A 19,413-nucleotide genomic window follows, 5' to 3' on the forward strand; every position below is an offset into this window, starting at 1 on the left:
TTTGTCTCTTTTAGCCACATTAAGCAGGTTTATTGCATCTGAACAATCATCTTCCCTTCCCTTGAACTTGATTAAAGTAACAGAGAAAAGAGAAAAAAAAAGTCAATAATCATGACTAAATACTTCAGTCTTCACAGTAAATATGAAAAAACACTGACATTTCTATTAAGTTACTTGGCAAATCTGCTGGAAATTGAAAGAAAAAAAAAGTCTGCTTACTACTGTGTTTGGCTGCAGATTTTTCAGTGGCACTATTACCAGGTCATTTTGAGCAGGAAAACAATACTCCCCAGTCTGCATACATACACACTGGTGGTGTGAAAAATGCATATTTTATGATTGGCTTTTCACAAATATTAAAATGAACATTATATGTGTTATGTTAGAGAGTAATCCTGTATTAATTTTCTTCAGTAGTGTGTTAAATATAGGTTTAGGTTATAACATAATGTTAAAATAGAAACTATGTGTGTAAGATACTTTTTCTAAAGAGAGAACTCGCACTGAGATAGCAGCCACAGGAGGACACCTTAATCTTTAAGAGAAAAAGAATTTATTGCCCCATTATCCGAAGAAACGAACTTCTTCCTGCATTGCTCAGCCCTGGAGATGCCGTCAGGATCCAGAGGAAGAAGGTGTCACTGACCAGACAGAATCCTGTGTTTGAATGGAATTTATGCACCATGCATGAGGTGTATGAATATGCAACAGACTATTGCTTTTAAGGGTCAATCCTCCGTTAATGTGTGTCCTTTTTCAGGCTTATTTTGCCCAGAAAATGTACCTGGACATCTGTAACTCTTTGTCTCTATTGTATCATATTGTCCTAATCCAAACTGTCCAAATTATTATTACTCTAATTATATTACTAATTTTATAACCATTTTATTACTATTAAACTTTAAAAATTTTAAAAACAAGTGACTGGCATTTTTCACAGGTGGCAATATTATGCTCCATACCCTTTATAGAAAAAAAAGTCATACAAACTATTCCTGAAAGCTTAATTACAGCCCAATTTCCATTTGCTGATGAAAATTGAAATTATTTTTGCAGCAATTCTGCAAAATGTCCACTTTCATTAACAGATGAGTTGCAAAGCAGACAGTCTTTCACAATAGAAGCTACAGTGAAGCTTTAGAAACCTAGTTTGACATCCTGTTGTAGGGAACTGCCTGAATATTTGACATTTTGTGTAAGATCTAGTTCATTGAAGAGGAATGAGGGAAACAAGCTTGCAAGAGAAAACAAATATTACATAAAATTTTAAATAACAGCATCTCCAGGACATTGACAAACACGCTGAACTCAATAAAACGTTCATTAACCAGATTTTCTGGTGTTGTGTGCAGTAATAGGGACTGGAGCAGTGACCTGAGAGATCACAGCTACTCCCAGGTTCCCATGAACACAGGAGGAAATGAGGGATGGCATCAATCAAGCCAAGATCTTGAAGTTCAATTCAAGTTCTAAAGCCTGGGCTTCCAAAAATTGCATGTTTTACTCAAAAAACAAAGCAGAAATGAAGGATAACATTAAAGAAATTTAATTGAATAAGCAGATGGACAGCTGCAGGTGTAGCAGGAGATGGTGGGGGAAGCTGCATTTCAGAAAAGTGAAGTATGCAACCATAACTTTTAGACTCAAATTCATGCTGTGCTGTTCAGGAGATAAAGTCATTCTCCTTCAGGCAGTGCCTGCTCCAGGAGGGCAGCTGCCAGCTTCCTGCAGGGAGAAGGAGCTCCTGTCCAAAGCACTGTGTCAGCCCAGCATGGGACTGGCAGTCCAGTGATAATATACCATCAAAACAGATTACAGGAAAAATCACAGAGGAAGGGAACTCCTTTTTCATGGGTAAAAGGTGTGAGCACTCAGTCTTTTGGTCTGTACCTGTAAAAGATGACCAATTCATAAGTAACAGTATAGAGTGTTTTATCTCTATTTGGGGTTTTTCCACATCTGACAGATGCCATCCTATCCAAGGAGGGGTCCCCAGCAGGGCCACCCCAGTCCCCACTGCTGGCCCTCTCAGGGCTGCTCTGGGATACAAGGAACCCCTGTGCTTCACATGGTGAGATAAAACGGGGGTTATGGCCAGGGAGGAGGAAAATCTGACAATTATCCAAGGGAGGCAGGAGAGTAGGGGACTGTGGGGATGGTGGGGAAGGGAGGCAACTGTGGCGAGAGGGAATGCGACCCAGAGAACTGTTTAGATTGGAAAACACCTTTAAGATCATCTAGTACAACCCAGCACTGCCAAATCCACCACGAAACCACGTCCCTAAATGTCACATCTACATGAGTTTTAAATAACTCCAGGCCTACTGACTCCACCAGCTCCCCGCTCAGCCTGTTCCAGTGCTTGAGAACAAATTTTTCCCAACATCTAAGCTAGACCTCCCCTGGCACAACTTGAGGCCATCTCTTATCCTGTCACACGGGGGAAGAGGCCGGCAGCCCCCTGGCCACAGCCTCCTTTCAGGGAGTTGTAGGGAGCCATGAGGTCTCCCCTGACCTCCAGGCTGAGCACCCACAGCTCAGCTCCTCATCACACTTGTGCTCCAGCCCCTTCCCCAGCTTTGTGTCCTTCTCGGACACGAAGGAGGGGCGCAGGGCGCGGGGCCCGTCCTGGGGAGGAGGGCCGGGCCCGGGGAGGGGAGGGAAGCGGCGCTCTCCGACACTCACTGCGCACCATGGCCGCCCTCAGGCACCGCCGCCATTGCCGGCCGCGCCTCAGCGCTGCCACAGCAACGGCCCCGGGCGGCGGCGCTGAGGCGGATCCCGGCCCTGCCCTCCCTCGGCAGGCCGAGATCAGGGAGTTCTTTTCCTCGGGCGTAAATCTCGCGTCTCGTCCTTTGCGTGACACTTCTGTCCTCCTCCTGCGTATCCGTCAACTAGTTTGCCTCACACATTTTGGGCAGAAAGCTTGTTTTCCTTTGTTTGTGAAAGCAGCCTGTTCCAGTGATTCACAGTCCTGTACAATTTTAGCATCGTAGAACAGTTTAGGTTGGAAAAGACCTGTAAGATCACCAAGTCCACCCGTTAATCTGACGCTGCCAAGTAAGTCATTGTGAAAAGCGCCAATCACTTGGGCTTTTTTTAAATTTAAAAGTTTAATAGTAATAAAATGGTTATAAAAATAGTAATACAATTAGAGTAATAATAATTTGAATTAGGACAATATGAGACAGTAGAACCAAAGAGTTACGGATGTCCGGGTACCTTTTTCTGGGCAGCACAAGCCCGAAAAAGGACCCCTTTTAACAAAGGATTAACCGTTAAAAACAACAGCCTGTTGCATATTTATACACTTCATACATGATGCATAAATTCTATTCCAATACAAGATTCTGTCTGGTCATGGTCAATTTCTTCCTCTGAATCCTAACAGCACCTTTGAGGCAGGAAGAAGTTCATTTTTTCTGATAATGGGGCAATAAATTATTTTTTCTCTGAAAAATTTAGGTGTCTTGTGGCTATTTCACTGCAAGCCCTTTCTTTAAAAAAGATACTTTTACAAAAGGTATCTTACATAGCATAGTTTCTAATTTAACATTTTTTATAACTTAAAACTATATTTTACACACTACTTAAGAGAATTAATACAGCGTTACTTTCTAACACAACACGTATAATATTCATTTTAATATTTGCGAAAAGCCAATCATAAAATGCATGCATTTTTCACACTTTCTAACACAACCCATATAATATTCATTTTAATATTTACAAAAAGCCAGTCATAAAATATGCATTTTTCACAGCCCTAAACCATGTCCCCCAGTGCCAGGGCTACACCTCTTCCAGATTTTTCCAGGCATGGTGACTCCACCACTTCCCAGCCCAGCCTGTTCAATTCTGGATCACAACTGGCATCGGATCAAAATGGTGGCATCAGGAAAGTCATTCTGTATTTCCTACCTGCCTTTATTAACCTAAAGGTCTAATCAAACTGAAGAGTCATCTTTTACTAACAGGAAATTCACCTATAAATTTAAATAAGGCTGTAGGAATTTTCACAATGATCAAATTCATTTATTCAGCTGTTTACCTCTGATGTAAGTGTGTAAGTGCAGCTCCCCACAGCCACTCTGCTGGTTTCTATTTATATTGAGGAATATGAAGGTGCCATTGAGTTAATCTCCTGAGATTTGTGGAGATGACGAGACACAAAGAAGCAGGAGTAGTTTATGCACTTTTTTTCCCATAGTTGTGTCCTGGCCTATCTGACTGGATAAGGAACAACTCCACTCAGACGACAGCGAGGTTTACACAGATGGTTGGATGTGGCCCAGGGCCCCTGCACAGAATCACAGACATTAAAGAAAGATCACTAATCCTCCTACCTACATATTTATGTCAAAATGCAGGCCTCATCAAATAATAATTATTTGCTAGTAATATTTTTTTTTTGCACTCGGGAGCAGAATTCACAATTAAAGTTTTAATTTCAAGCAAGGAAAAAATCTTGTTTTCACTGCGTACAGTATTTTAAACCCTGTGTTTACATTGAATTACATTTAAATGCCTATGTTATTTGGTTAAGCTAAAATCAAGGTGTGAAAGTGTTCTTCCTTTTTTCAGGTATCTTGGATGATAATTCTGGAGAAAGGAATATAAAATCTGCAATTAATTAAATTACCAAATAAGTGAGTTGACTTGATGAGTGGGTTGACTTGGCAGAATGCCGGGTGCCCACCAGCTTTTTTTTTCTCACTTCCCAGCCTCAACAGAAGATGGGAAGAAAATATGATAAGAAGCTCATGGATTGAGATAAGGGCAGGGACATCACACAACAATTACCATCATGGGCAAAATTTATTAAATTTGGGGAAATTAATTTAACATTTTGCCAATTAAACAGAGTAGGATAGAGAGACATAATGACAAATCTAAATCCACCTTCCTTTTATTTGTCCCTTCTCCCCAGCTCACCTTCACTCCAAACCCTTGCACCTCAATGTCCTGAGTTAAGCCACAGTTTGTTTTAATCAGTACATACATAGGTCCTGTTTGACAAATCTAGTTCAGCTGCAGGACTTCTTCTCCAAGCAGGTAACTTCTCACTTGTGATGAGCACAAAAGTAGAATTCTCTGTACACCAGTGACTGAAAAGCTCTCAGAATGTGTTTGATTTTATCTTGTGAAGAACAGGGTTTTTTGTGACTCAGGGCTAAATTATTCAAGAAGACAGTAAGCAGCACTTTGGAGCATGTTTGCAACACACTGGTCCTCACCTGGTGGTCTGGCACACACAGGGCAAAGCTGGGTGCTGAAGTGTGTTATTTGCTGTGTTCTTGATTTTCACACAGTTGTTGGTTTTTTTTCCTTTTTAAATTATGTACCAAGAGTTTTCAGCAGCACAAGCCTGAAATCCTAGCATGAAGCAATGTACATGCCAGAGATAATATAAAGAACCATATTACAAACAGGACATTGGAGAAGAGAAGAAAAAGTCACCTCTGGCATGACTGTCATGAAGAAATTCAATTTACCATTCAGTTCAATATATTACAATTTTATTTGTTACATGTGTAAAACAACACAATATATATTTCTATGTAATGACAAAAATAAGCTTTATAGCATTATTATTACAATGCTAGCATTTATAGCATTATTAATACAGAAGTTTTCTGAACATGTCTTGACTTTATCCATATATACAATCATGTAAGGTGCTCCAACCCCAGAAAACTGATATCCATGGACAAAGCTGTTGAAATGCTGCAGCTTAGAGTCTCAGCTGGTGTTAATCAGCTCATTAATACCCACTCAGAATTTACACCTATGTATTTTTATTTATTTCCTATTGAATTACCATTTTTTCAAATATTATTTTTTATTTTATTTTTCTATGGTGCTAGGTAATGTAGTCACCAGTACAAAACAAGGCTTTATGTTTGCACTAAAGTACTAAAAATCCCTCCCCCAAAGAGCGCACAACCTGCCGGGCAGGACATGAACTCACAAATAAGAAATTCACTGAAATATATGCAATTTCTAATAATAACAATCTTCATTACTGAAACACACTCTCAAATACAAGACGAAATGAGAACAGAAACCACTTTACTGATACAGAAATGCCAGAGATAGGGGGGAAAGAAGCAGCATGAGAAACCAGAAAAAAGGAAACAATATAAATGAAGTACCAGTTTTGCTCAGTGTATATAGAACTGTGCAAAGAGCTTTACAAAATAGTGCAGCCAATACATAAAAATGTACATCAAAAAGCAGATTTTGCAGAACTGGACTAAGTGGTCATAACCTGTATTCTGTACCATGCCGTTTATTCCATATAACTTAAATAAAAGATGGTAATATAAGGTGCTATATTAAAGGGGAGTAAATGTTTAATCACTGGGGACAAAAATCCCATAAAATTCTATTTGTTTTCTCTGTTAGTATATGTGTCAGTTAATCACTAATTAATAAGTGCCTTTACTGTGAGAGAATTATATTCCAACAGTTATCCTAGCCTTGATACTGTAGTTACCAGAAGCTGCAAATTCTCATTACCTCTGAAACTCTGAATTTACACATTTAGGTTGGAAATTTTTTTTCAGTTTTTCATCATAAAAATCCTGGCTTCAATTTTTTATCCAACAGGAAGAAACATATGATTGTTCCTCTTTTCAGAGAAAAAAGATGAGGCCTGTTTTTATGTCCATAGGAGTATACAGAAGGGAACTGCCAAAGCCAACCATTCTGGTAATTGACTAGAACTTTGTTAATTCAACATCCACAAATATCAAGGAAATCAGATCTTAATAGATCCCGAGCATTTTATTTTTAGTCCTTGAACTCCAATTGAGAAATTTTCCCAGGAGTTCCCTCACTGCAGATCAGAACAATTCTAATTTATAGTTTGTATTTATTAACAGACAGATTATAGGAATTAATTGTACACCTTTTTTTCTTTCAATCTCAATCAGATTTTGCTTAGATAGTTTACAGTGAACTAATGAGTTTACAGTGAACTCTTCTTTTCTAGTTTTCAGCATAATTGCTTTGATGACTGCAGGGTAATTACAGTCTTAGTCTTTTCTCTCAGGATGGGATTTAAATTTCCAGATTATTATTTTAAGAGATTATTTAAACACTAAAAATCTTTATAATCCTTTACTTTTATCCTTATTTTAGTAATGGACCTTTTATGTTAGGCAGAAATAGATTACAAAATATTTACATGTTTTACAGATTGATATTTACTCTCAGTTGTCTCTGTACTTTAAATAAAGAATTATTTGACACAATACTATTCAAGTGCATTAACTACAAGTAAATATGAGGATGAGTATAATAAATACTGTTTTAGTTGCATAGTAAATCAGTTATCACAGGTACTCAGCCACTATCCAAATCCATTATCTTTGATAGCATGTTGTAACAAGAAATTAATACATAAAATATGAGATTACATCATTTTTATATAAAAAAATTCACAGGAATTGTAGAACATTTTTCATTATTGAGATAAGATACTACAGATATAGCATTTTTTTGTGTGATTTCTTTCAGATAGTCACCAAGAAGTAAGGCCTCACTCACATTTGATAAGAAGAAAAATAAAGCTAAAATTCACTGTATTTTGGAGGAAGAATACTATCAAATCTGTTATATTTTTTCCCCACAGGAGTGTGTAGCCATGGCCATAAGGAGGTATCCAGGAGTTCAGTGCTGAAGAGCTGATGAAAATAAATTGGAGGAGGAGGAAAAATGAAAACTGTTATTGAATTTATTTCAAAATGAACAGAAGTAACAACTCTGCTTTTAAGTTTTTAATTAAAAGAGTGCAAGAGACAAGCATGTTTTGAACTATGGAAGGTCCTGTCTTGCAGTACCCTGTGTCAGCCTGTGTTTAGTTTAGTCCTGCCACACAACAAGTGCCAAGTTCTCTGCTCCATCCTGTTGCCCCTGCTTTGGTTAACACTGAAAATTGCTTTCAAAACCAGAGTGAGCTTTCAAGCTCTGGTGTTTCAGCCTTACATAAACAGTTCCACTGCCTTTAAGAAGTGCCACATGTGGCATCCCCAGCACGGCACGCTGCAAGTAGGACGTTTTGGCACCATAGGCAAAGTGATCAAATGCCTGAACTCCTTTCTAAAATGCTTTGTTCTCCGAATTAACACCCTTCTTCTAAGAGCTGAAAGAAAGGTTTTCCAGGTTGTGTCTGCAGCTGTGCTGATGCCTTTAGATCTCAGAAGCTGAACTGCGCTCAACCAGGAAACTGATGAAGAAGGCTGTTCTAGCCACACTATAAGGAACACAAAGTGGGCACAGCTCCACTTGGTTCCTTCTTTTCATTTTTAACTGAAGCTTTTAACTACGAAGTAAAGACACAAAGGAAATAACAGAGCCAGGACTGGGATGACCAACTCCAAGTGCAAATAAATCAGTGCTCTTCTTTTAAGGGTTTGAGCTGCAGCGAGGCTTAGAAATGCTTGATAAACAGAAACTGGAGTGTGAGGATGAGGAAAAAGAATAGGGAATAGAAGAATCTCTAAGTGTTTTTCAGATATTCTGGACCAATTCCTGTTGATGCTGCTTCACTGCTTCAGTGGAATGCAACCAGCTCAGAGCAGCACAGCACCTGGTCCTGCTCTTCAGTTCACACTTGGGAAAAGGAGGACTTGTTTTGCCTGTTACTGAGAAACTTGTTTTCTCTGGGCTGAAGCGCAGCAATTGTTAACAGCTTACACTATTTAGACACTGCTGCCAGACAACAGAAGGAAAATACACAATCCAAAAGGAATTGTAGACATCAAAGTGGAATAATTTGCAGTGAAAACTGGCAAGGGTCCTGTAGCGAAACTTTCTTTTAATGAAAAGTCCATGGAACCTTTCTGATATGTTTGGACCCTGTTCCATAATAGGACTCATTCCCAAAAAAATATGGAATTCTTTCTAAACTTAAACATGTACTCACCAATTGTTCTTTATTTCTTATTATTGTCTGTGGAGGAAAAAAAAGAAGAATACATTTTTGTATGTCTTGATTTAAATCACAGTGTCTTGTAAGTATTGTATATTATCAGTAGGTCCTGTTTGACAAATTCAGCTAAGCTGCAGGACTACTTGTTTGAGCAGGTAACTTCTTACTTGTGATGAGCATAAGAGAGGCATTCTCTGTATGCCTGCTGCTGAAGAGCTCTCAGAGTGTGTTTCTCTCTTGAGAAGAACAGCTTTGTTATGACTCAAGGCAAAGCTATTCAGGAAGAGGGAAAGCAGCACTTTGGGGCATGTGCTTGCAACACACTGGTCCTGACCTGGTGGCTTTGGTAGAACCAAAGTTTTAGGGACTAGAGGCACAGCAACAAACTGATACATCATCTGTCAGAAAATGGGGCTGTCATTGCACTGGGGCTTTCCAGGTTGTGCCTTGCTGTTTGTGACTTCCAGTGTACACAATTCAAAGGCTGAGGTCTGCCAGATTGTCTTGGTGCCCTTGGCATACACTGATGTCCTGAACCCCGACAGCTTCAGAAACAAAAAAGATCCTCTTGAGCTTCACTTTCAGCCCATAAAAATTCAGATGAGCCCAAACTTTTTAGTCTTAGAAATATTTTGTATTTTAAACATTTAGAATTTTGTGGTGCAAAAAAAGGTGAAAGAATGGTAATTCACAAATCCAGCACATCCATACTTGCTTTCAGCATGAAGGCCAATGCATGAGCTAATGGTGCATTGGGTTAGAAAGGCCAAATTGTATCAATTCTGTAGCCCCTGGAAGCTGGTGATGTGGCAAGCATCACAATTAGCTGGTTTTGGGGGTTTTTTTCCAGTTGAAAAAAAAAGGCTAAGTCTGGTGGCCTCGGAGTGGACTTCAGTGCGAGGCTTGAAAGTGCACCTCCGGAATCTTAAATTCCACTGCTTGGACTGTGTCTGCATCATGTCATGGCAGATTAGGTTTGCCTCCCTTTTCTGCTACAACATTTATTCCACATTGTGAAAAGGCAGGTTTTTGAATTAACAGAGAGTTTCTATGAATACAAATCAGTAACTGGAAAAGCCAAATGCTCCATCAGTAACTTCAGACCCCACCTTCTGACTTGAAAAGAACAGGAGGAATCTCCTTCCTCTTCTTAATATAAAATTTCTGAATTTCTCTATTCATCACATGGCACTGGAACCACTTACCAAAATTTAGTTGTTTTGAAAAATGTATCGAGACTGAAGAAAGAGGACACAGCAACATCTTGGGACAAAAGAACTGTGAAATTAAAATGCAAAATGCTGTAATGGATTGAAGGCTACATTTGTCCCCATTTGACCATATAGTGCTCTTATTAGGATCAGTAAGACCCATGGATATACATTCAAGGAAAGAATTTGCTCCTCAGATGTGACTTAGTAAAAAAAATTATGTTGGAAATAAAGAAATTCTATACTTACAAATTAAAATCATCAGGAACAAAGTGGCAAACAGTCCTCCCATAAAATATCTGAGAACATAACAATACCCAGAAAGGTTAAAAAAAGCTAAGGGATGCATAGTGGGTAAAAAGAGGTGAAGCCTGAGTGGGAGGAGGAGGAAGGGTTCTTGCAGATGAACCCTCTGAACTCTGGTAGGTGAACTGTAATTTGAAACTTTAAATTACGTAAACTATTGAAGATAATCTCCTGGCAAGAAAGACCTGAGCACTCAGACTGAGAGAAAAATCCTCTTAGAAAGACATGGATCCATTCTGACTCTTCTCAGCCTGCCAAAACCCCTGTCAAAGCACACTTGGCAAAGTAGCTTTCATTTCTGCATACATACTTCTTATTTTTGTGCATATATATATAGCTCAGATATTTGCCTGCATTGACTATCATGTGAAAATACATTTTCACAGTAAGATACATATAACTTTGAAAATGTGACCCTTAATTTAAGTTTTATTCACCAGTTGAAATGAAGTATGCACTCATGTCAGAAACAGAAAATAAAAGAAATAAAAATTACCTTGTACATACTGAAATGATTAAACACATGATCAGTGCAACCATCTGAGAAATGACATTTTGCACTGTCCTGGATTCTAAAATAAAAATCAGGAAAATAAAGGATTTTAATGAAAGTAAATATTTTACGGGAGGTGTTTGCAAAGGCTACCTTCAGCCTGTGAGACCAGGCTCTTCAGCTGCTTCTAAAGAGAACTTGCCTGGAGTGATTCAAAGCAGAAACCTAATTTTCATGCTCTGGGTGTCTCTCAGGAGTCTTTTTCCCCCACAACTACAGAAACACTGTGCCCTCCATGCTCTCAGAAAACAAGCCTTTCTGCATAATTGCCTGTTTTAGTTTTTGCTCCCATGCCCTTTCCTCCATTTTCCTTTTCACTCCTCTTTTCTTTTTTTTTTTTCTGAAAAATGGGTGAGGGAAAGATGTGAACAGGGGGTAGTAATTGAATATAATTTTTAGGATTTTGTTATTTTTAATAATTTATTTAAAATATATGTTTTAGTAAATAAATTCTATTCTGCAAGGGGCCAGATCCATATTTTTAATGTATTTTCACTTCACTCTAAAAATGAGGCATGCCAGAATAAGAACATAACATACCTACATTGCTCCAATTCTCTTCATTTGCATTTATCATAAATGAAGAGCTGGATTTTGAAGCACAAAATGGTTCCTCAAAATGAAGAAACTCATCATCTTTGGTGAGAAATGCTCCATTAGATGCTGGAATTTGCCTTTGTGACACATGGTTATTATATTCAGAAGAAAAGTCTGAATCACCTACAAGAAATGCATGTATAACTGAGATTGCACAGAAGAAGAGCTCTGAGACTTTGTATTAATGAATTTAGGAATTAATTACTGAATCACAGGAGAGGTTGCAAATTGTTATGGGTAGGGAATTGGTGGGTTCAAATGTATGCAGGAGGAAATATGCAGAGTAAAGACAAAACTGCATAGGGCATAACAGATGAAGTTATTGAAAGAGCCAGGTGAAAGCAGACAGTGCCAGGTATTAATTACACCAGAATAAACATTCCTGGTGATGACTTTGCATTCAAATTCAGTAAAAAATTGACTTTTTGGCACAGAGGTCTTTGCAGACTCATACTCAGTTGTAATGCCAGGAGCTCTATTTATCCCTTAGAATTCTGTAGCTCATTCTGTCCTCTACCTGCACACCTTGGCAGACAGCACCTGCATAACTTCCAGAAAGAGATGCCCAATTCACACTAAACACAGACTGCAATGTTGTATCCTGATTACCAGGTACCTGATCAGGGCTTACCAACATCACTGTGACTGGCTTCTAGTTTACTGCATTCATCAGGCCAAGGATCCTCTACATGGGAGAAATCCATCCTGCTGGAAGTGGTGGAGCTGAGCCATGAGCTGGAGGCACTGAGATTGAACAAGCTGTCAAGAGAGCGACGGATTTTCTTCCTTCGCCTGAATACCCTAGAAAGAAAAGATGTTGCCAAGGAGTGGAGTTAATTATTCTTGTTGAGCAGGGACAGAGCTCTAAAGCTTACAGGAATGACATGAAAGAACCAAGTTCTGGGTGGTGCTCTTGGCCCTGATCTTGACCCTGGGCATGTCACCAGGAGTGGCTGCTGCACACCACAATGTGTCAGGGAATGTATTAACAGCAGGGCTGATCATGCTCTTGTGATACTGGGCACTGTGGTACCAAATGATATCACAGCTACTGCTCTCTGATAGTACTGTGAGTGCTACCTGTGATTTTCACTGCTGTATCTGATTTGGGGTAGTCTACATCTATTGAACTCCAGGTTTTTTGAACTACATTTTACATACCTTTCTAAATTGTTGCTCTTCTGAATCATGAGATGTTTTTCCTTGAGTAAGAATTCTAGGACCAGACCTTTTTATTTTATATATATATGTGTGTGTGTGTGTGTTTTAGACAAAGATATTTATATATATATATATAATTTTTTCTTAGTCCTTATCAGTGTAACATCCCATTGGCAAAATGAGCTGTAGCTCTCTCTTTTTCCTTTATTTGACCCAACTCCAATTATACCAACAACTCTGCACTAAAGAGTTTTTAGGTAGTAAGATGTGACTGAAAATCAGATCATTTCATTCACTGCATTCTCTAAAGCAATTGGATGTTCCCAATCAGAAGTAATGCTGGTTTTATGCCGAGCAAAATGTAGACAGACACAGATAGACCTCTAGGTAAGGCCAGAGATGTGGAGGCAATCTCCAGCATGGAGTAAAATCTGCACATAATTCACTTACCGAACTAAATTCTCTTTATATGTAACAGTGGTGTGGGATGGTGTCAGTGTTATGTTGCCCTCTCCATCAGACAGAAAACTGTCCTCTGTCAAAACATAATAACCATTGGAAAGCAGTCGAGGGCTGCGGCGGCACGCAGGAATGGAGACTGTCAGAGGGTTTGTGGAGCACTCATAGGCAGGGTCGTCATCCAAAAAGGCACAAGCACAACTGAAAAGGAGAAATGAAAGCCTCTAATTTAGGGAAGGTCTGAACAGGGCAAACCCGTGATTTAATAGTAATGAATCTACATTTCAAGCTGATGGGGACTGGTAATGACATAGATTTAAAACACGTGGATGTAATGGTATTACTCTGTACTGGGGGTTTCAGCCAGCTGACGTGTGCATCACACGTTCCAGAGCTTCAGATTTCAGGAGGGATACATGCCAGGAGAGCATTTCCTGAAGCATGGAGCCAGCTTGAGCTCAGAGGTGCTCAGTGTGTTTCTGTGGCAGTGCTCTTGGCCAAGGACTCCTGCTGGACCTACACCGACCTGGAGCCATCAGAGGCATTCCAGTATTTGGCTTCTCTGAGTTCCTCTACATGGCACAGTCTGAGTGCCCCTGAGCCAGGCAGGATTTACTTGCCATACTTATAAACTAGCCATACTTGGTGAAGATTTGAGGATGCATGACTTTTAATTCTCACAAATCCTAGAATGCCATGCAGCTGGAACAACATGGGATAAAGCCCACACATTGTGATAGCTCCATCCAGCACTGAAACACAATTGACATTGGGATTAAATACAGCACAGAAAAATATATTCTCTGGTGTTTAAAGTAGAAGGGAGTAATGACAGAGGTGAAAGGATCTAAAAGTTGTAGACATTTTACTTAGTTAGATTAAAATTTAATTTATGGTTATACCTTTCCCCTGAGTTCCAAACTGCCATGTAGTGGCATCATGGAAAGAAAGGAAGACACCAGATTGATTTAGTGTCTGACCTGTGTTTCAGTAAGAGGTTTAACTACCCCATATGGCATGTCACAGAGAGATACCATAATTTCAGTGTAGGGAAAAGCAGATGGAAGAGAGATACTCCAAAACCCTGTAATTGCAAAGCCAGTGTTTCCAACCTCCACAGCAGTACTTCTGAACTTCCATTTAGGGCAGTAATTAAATTATTATCAGCACTACATTTCTCAGCAGCCCAAAAAGGACTTTTACAAAATCTATGCCAAAACACAAAAAAAAATTAAGCAAGTGTAACTTTTCCTAATACCTTGGAAAAATATGTCTTGAGAGGCTGTGTCTGTGCTCTTCATTAAATGGTGTTGAACCTGCAGAGGCAAAGGTGAAATAAGAAGGAATTTTTATCATATTCACTGTCAGATAGCTTTTGCATACCAAGAAGATAATTTAAAAAGTGCTAAAAATGAAAAGAAAATTAAGGGAAGAATTAGAGGAGAGGAGACAAAACATATGAGGGAACTGGGGAAAGACTTAGTGTTTATAGGAAACTCATCTCAACCAGGACAAGACAGAATCAGAGCCAACCGAAAATCAGATATTTGTACTCTGCCCAAATAACAGACTTGAGAGAAATAATTATGGACACAAATAAAATAACTGCAGTAATTTTAAGCTGTTTTATCAGAAATTTCCTTCATGCCAAAGCTAGAACCTGAACTGGCACTAGATACAGAGTAGAATGGAAAGGCCACCATTACCACTACATTATATTTTTCAGATGAAAATTGCAGACATAGAACAATGAGCACAGGGATTGCTACAGTGACAAATATTTGACAGTAATGTTGTGGCAGGAGACTAAGGAAATAGGATTTGTCTGGATTACCATGGCTCAAGTGTGCAAAGTGCTGCTGGATGTTCTGCACCTGACAGAATCAATCTTACAAAATATGAGCAAGGCCTATGCATTGGGAGAATTTGTCTATTAGTCCATAAAAAGATAAAGGATATATCTTTCTCTATATTACCTTGTCTCTCCTGAATCTTTAGAGCTTCAGACTTACAACACTGTTAGTACATGCCTATCATTCACCTCTGAGAGGAGAATTTTTTAGTTTTGTGTTCAGTTATGAGCTGAGGCAAAGAAAAGACATGAAGGGCAGGGTTTCCACTTTGGTAATCTTGTTTAACCTCCTTGGGAGCTCAGTTGTCAGTCACAGACTGGGTGTGAAGGCTGACTCAGCCTTGGGACCAGGCAAGGTGATGAAAGTAAAACCTTCAAGATACTTTTCACAAATCAGTCCCATTACCTTGGTCCCATACATACTGCTTCTCCTACCCTTCGGGAAAAAAAAAATCGCTTTACCATGAATGAATTATGCTGTAATGGCTGCAAAAATAACTTGAGGAGGAGAAGATAGAAAGAATTTGGGGGAAGGTACAGAGAGATCAAGAAGCATCAGTCAGAACACCACAGAGCAAGTTGTACAAACAATGGGACCAGGGGTGTATAGTTTGACATGTATTAGAGCTATTTTTAACATACAACTACCTCCTGAAAGAATTTCTCTTATTTTAGACAAAATCATGATTCTTAAATGCATAAAAAATCTTACATTTAAAACCAAGAAATGCATTCAAACTCTAGAAGAAGATACAGGAAGCACTCAACAAGCAGTTTGTAGATCTGGATATAAACCAAAACCAGCAAAATGCTAAGTCTTATCAGTCAAAAAAGATTCCCTCCAAAAGGTATTTATTTTTATTAAAACTCTGACAAATGTATCCAAATTTATTTGCTCCTGGAGTTGATGCAATATGTGATGTTCCATACATCTTGAAAAGGACTGTTTCATACACCATAGGGTAACAGGGAATATAGATTATCTTTAAAAGAGTTTTAAAAGAAATGGAAGCATGTTTTATTTTGTCTTGTTTGAAAATCAGGATGTGTAAGATAGTATCAGCAATATAGATCAAATTATTAGTTATAATGTATTCTCACTTAGGCAAAAGTAACTGATTCTAGGGCAAATTTGTTTGAAAAGGATATATAGAAGTAGATGTCAGGATCAGTTATATCTATCACAACTCTTTAATAATCTGAGAGTGAAACTTTCCAGCAACTGAAACCCACAGCACAGCTGTATCACACACAATTCTTTCAGTGATGAAAATAAAAAGTAGCAATGTCTAAAAAAGAATAACTTTTAGGAGTGGCAGCTTTCCTGTGGGGTGGTGCTTTCACTAGAAAGTGTTGACACATGCTGATCGCAGTGGCAGAACAAACCACAGTCCTTCTGTTCCTCATTTGAATTCTCTCATAACTTTGCAAGGTACGTCTCTGCAGGATGTTTATTTGCCACCCTCCAGAGAAATAAAATTTAAGATAAAATAGAGTATATTTATCTCTATAAAGGAAAGAGAGCAATATACATATGCAGATATACTACAGGGGAGGCAAGGCATTTCCCTCTTTTTGAGAACAGTTAATAAGCAGCTGTAACTTGCTTTTAAACTATTTTAAGTAACGATAATATCTGGCTTCTGTGAACAGTCATGGAACAGGCAGTCCAACAGATGTTTTTGCTGCCTGTGATCAGGAAAATTTTTGGCTCACGCATAATGAAGAGAGTTCTTGAAAATAATTCAATCAATGATGTAGAAAACATGGAAATATTATGTTGTAGACAATGCTGCACAGTGTTCTGCTTTCATTTAATATTCAGTCCTATTTCTGTGCTATTAATAGCGTGAGAAGCCATAGTAATGACATAACAAAACAAAGCTTCTCGACCACCACTATTCAATGGAGAGTGGTGCTGTGTCTGTACTCCATGAAATGAGCCATCAACACAGCACATCTAAACCATGGCATGAGAAAAAGACAACAGCTCTATGAAATCTCACTAAAAGCCAATCTGAGGTGAATGTGGCAACATTTTATGTCATGAATCCAAATAAAAATTTAAGCCAGCAACCCCCCTTGGATTTCAAAACACAGAAAAGTTCATGTTGTAATATAAACAAAAAGTCATTGTGCAAACCAGTCAGTTTTAACTACCTTTCCCTCCAAAAGTCAAATTAGTGTTTAAGCAAATGATGCCTTCAGCGTACAATCTAAATATTTACATTAGTACCCACCAAAATATTGTGCTAACTATTCAAATACCTGAAACCCAGACAACCAGTTTTATTCTATTTTATCTACCAAACACAAGAGTCTACAAAGCGTTTTATTTGTTCACACATATCAGTTGTTTTTGAAGAGCAGCTTTGTCTTTTCTCCCTGCAGGTAATGGTAGCAACATTCACAAAACCGCGAAACTTCCTGAAGAGCAGCACAGAAATGAACCCAAAGCTTAGCTATTCCTCAGCTGGCAAATATATTAACAGATAAATAAGTCTAAAATCCTTCAAACCTGGAAAATCCATTTCACAATTAACACATGCGTGCAAAATTTTCTCTTCATCAGCGGGAGAGCCCGTGGCACGGCTGGTGGGGCTGTTCTGGAGCAGCTTCCTGGGAGAGCTCAGCCCTGGCTCTGCCGGGGCAGCTCTAGCAAGTCCCTGTTTCCTTTCGAAAACAGCCCGTGCAATCAGCGGCACAGAGCCCCAGTGAGGTCACGTTTCCTGTAAAGTCGCCTCACATCACAGGCGTTTGTTCTGAAGAGCAAAGCGAAGATAAAGATTAGCCCAGGAACGCTCCTGCCGGCTGTTGCGAAAGAGAAGAACCACTACAAACAACGTCTCGCCCCAATGACCGTGCAGAGAACAAAGACAGAACATTTTCTCATCAGTGACACTGAATTTTGTTTCAGATTTGCTTTTCCACCTCACACAGAAAACTTTCAAGTTGTGTATACAAATCATTCCATTTGTTGAAATACTTGTGAGCCTGGCAGGCTTTGATGTAAGAAAATGATCCAGTTACAAAAAAAATTATAACAATACATTTTGCAAAAGCACTACTGTAAAGAAGATACATTTGGGCAGCATTCAGAGCTACGTTTCACACTGAAAACATTACTGCAAATATATGCCATGCAATGTCAATATAAATTCCACAGAAAGAAGGAAGGAATAAAGCCATTTGTAAACATAGTCATTGTTGCATGCTAAATGTTTCATACTCTGTAAGGTACCTATTCATCATACTTTAAAGTATAAAAAATAAAGTCAAATCCACATAAGAGAAATGGAGCCTGAATAAGGTATCCTGGCAATCAAAGGACTTGGCTACAGAACTATTACATGCTAAAGTAATATAAATCAGCTGCTTGACACTGAATTGTACAGCCTTAGGGGGTAACACTTCATCTCCAAATAGATAAAATCATCTAGTAGTTTTCTTTCCTGATGTCTGTATGTATCACTGACAAAAAAAATGAAACCATAAATCTAGTAAAATATGATTAATTTTGTGATAGTTTGTGGGTTTTTTTCCTCTTGGAGAAGGAAAAATACTTCCAGTGATAAAAAGAATGTAAAAAGCTCACCTCCCAGAAAAGAACACAAAAATAGGAATTAAGCAATTGGGATGTTGCAAAAGATCTTCTGTTTGTGAGTTAAACTAAAATGAACATTTTATGATCCTTTTGGTCAAACATGAAAATAGGGACATAGTCCATCTTCACATCAGTTCTTTTAATTTAGTGGAATTATGTCAATGAGGGAATTTAGTCCAGCACTATTTCCATGGATGCATGGGCTTCATCACAGCAACATTTCCCTGGCCACCCTGCCTCTCTACAGGCAATGAATATAAATTCCCAATGATCTTTAAAACTAGGTCACTTACAGAAGAATTTCTGTACACACAGGAATTTACTCCTTGGGCATATTTTTGTTTCTTTTCTTATTATTCTCAACAGGAAGAAGTTAATTCCAAGTTTGAACTGCTTTTCTGAAGGACATTGGCATTTCATGTTTGTCTATATAGTTAAAATATATTGTGTCTATATCATCATATTCAGGCTTGGAGGTGTTTTCTTTTTTAATCACTGCTATTTGTATCTGAAACTCACTGTTCCACAAGCTTTTGATGCATAAATCTCATGCATTGGTGAGTATTTTATAGGTGAGTGCTCGACTATAGTTAATACACACACACACACACACACAATGGTTTATATACAGCTTTTTTATTCTTCACTCTGTAGCTCCTCAAATTTCCCATTCCACCAACACACCCTATCTCAACAATAAGCAGGTTTCAAATTTTACAAAATGAGTACACC

The 19,413-nt window shown here is 38.6% G+C and overlaps 1 protein-coding gene across 2 annotated transcripts in view; it reads right to left on the reverse strand.

Annotated features, from left to right (window-relative positions):
- Positions 1–17,834, reverse strand: part of LOC131092882 (dynein axonemal assembly factor 11-like) — a 51,968-nt gene extending 34,134 nt beyond the window's left edge. The window contains exons 1-4 of one of the 2 annotated variants that reach the window (XM_058039847.1): positions 17,596–17,834; positions 14,484–14,541; positions 13,217–13,426; positions 12,237–12,406 (exon numbers count right to left, since the gene is read on the reverse strand). In XM_058039847.1, the coding sequence (XP_057895830.1) occupies positions 12,237–12,406; positions 13,217–13,426; positions 14,484–14,541; positions 17,596–17,608 (451 nt within the window). In that variant the 5' untranslated portion in view covers positions 17,609–17,834. Of the gene's footprint in view, positions 1–2,685; positions 2,732–12,236; positions 12,407–13,216; positions 13,427–14,483; positions 14,542–17,595 lie in introns of those variants that run through there. The other variant, XM_058039839.1, reaches the window with a different exon arrangement.
- Positions 17,835–19,413: the final 1,579 nt, after the last annotated feature.

Source organism: Melospiza georgiana, chromosome 1, assembly GCF_028018845.1.
Source record: "Melospiza georgiana isolate bMelGeo1 chromosome 1, bMelGeo1.pri, whole genome shotgun sequence".
NCBI lineage: Eukaryota > Metazoa > Chordata > Aves > Passeriformes > Passerellidae > Melospiza > Melospiza georgiana.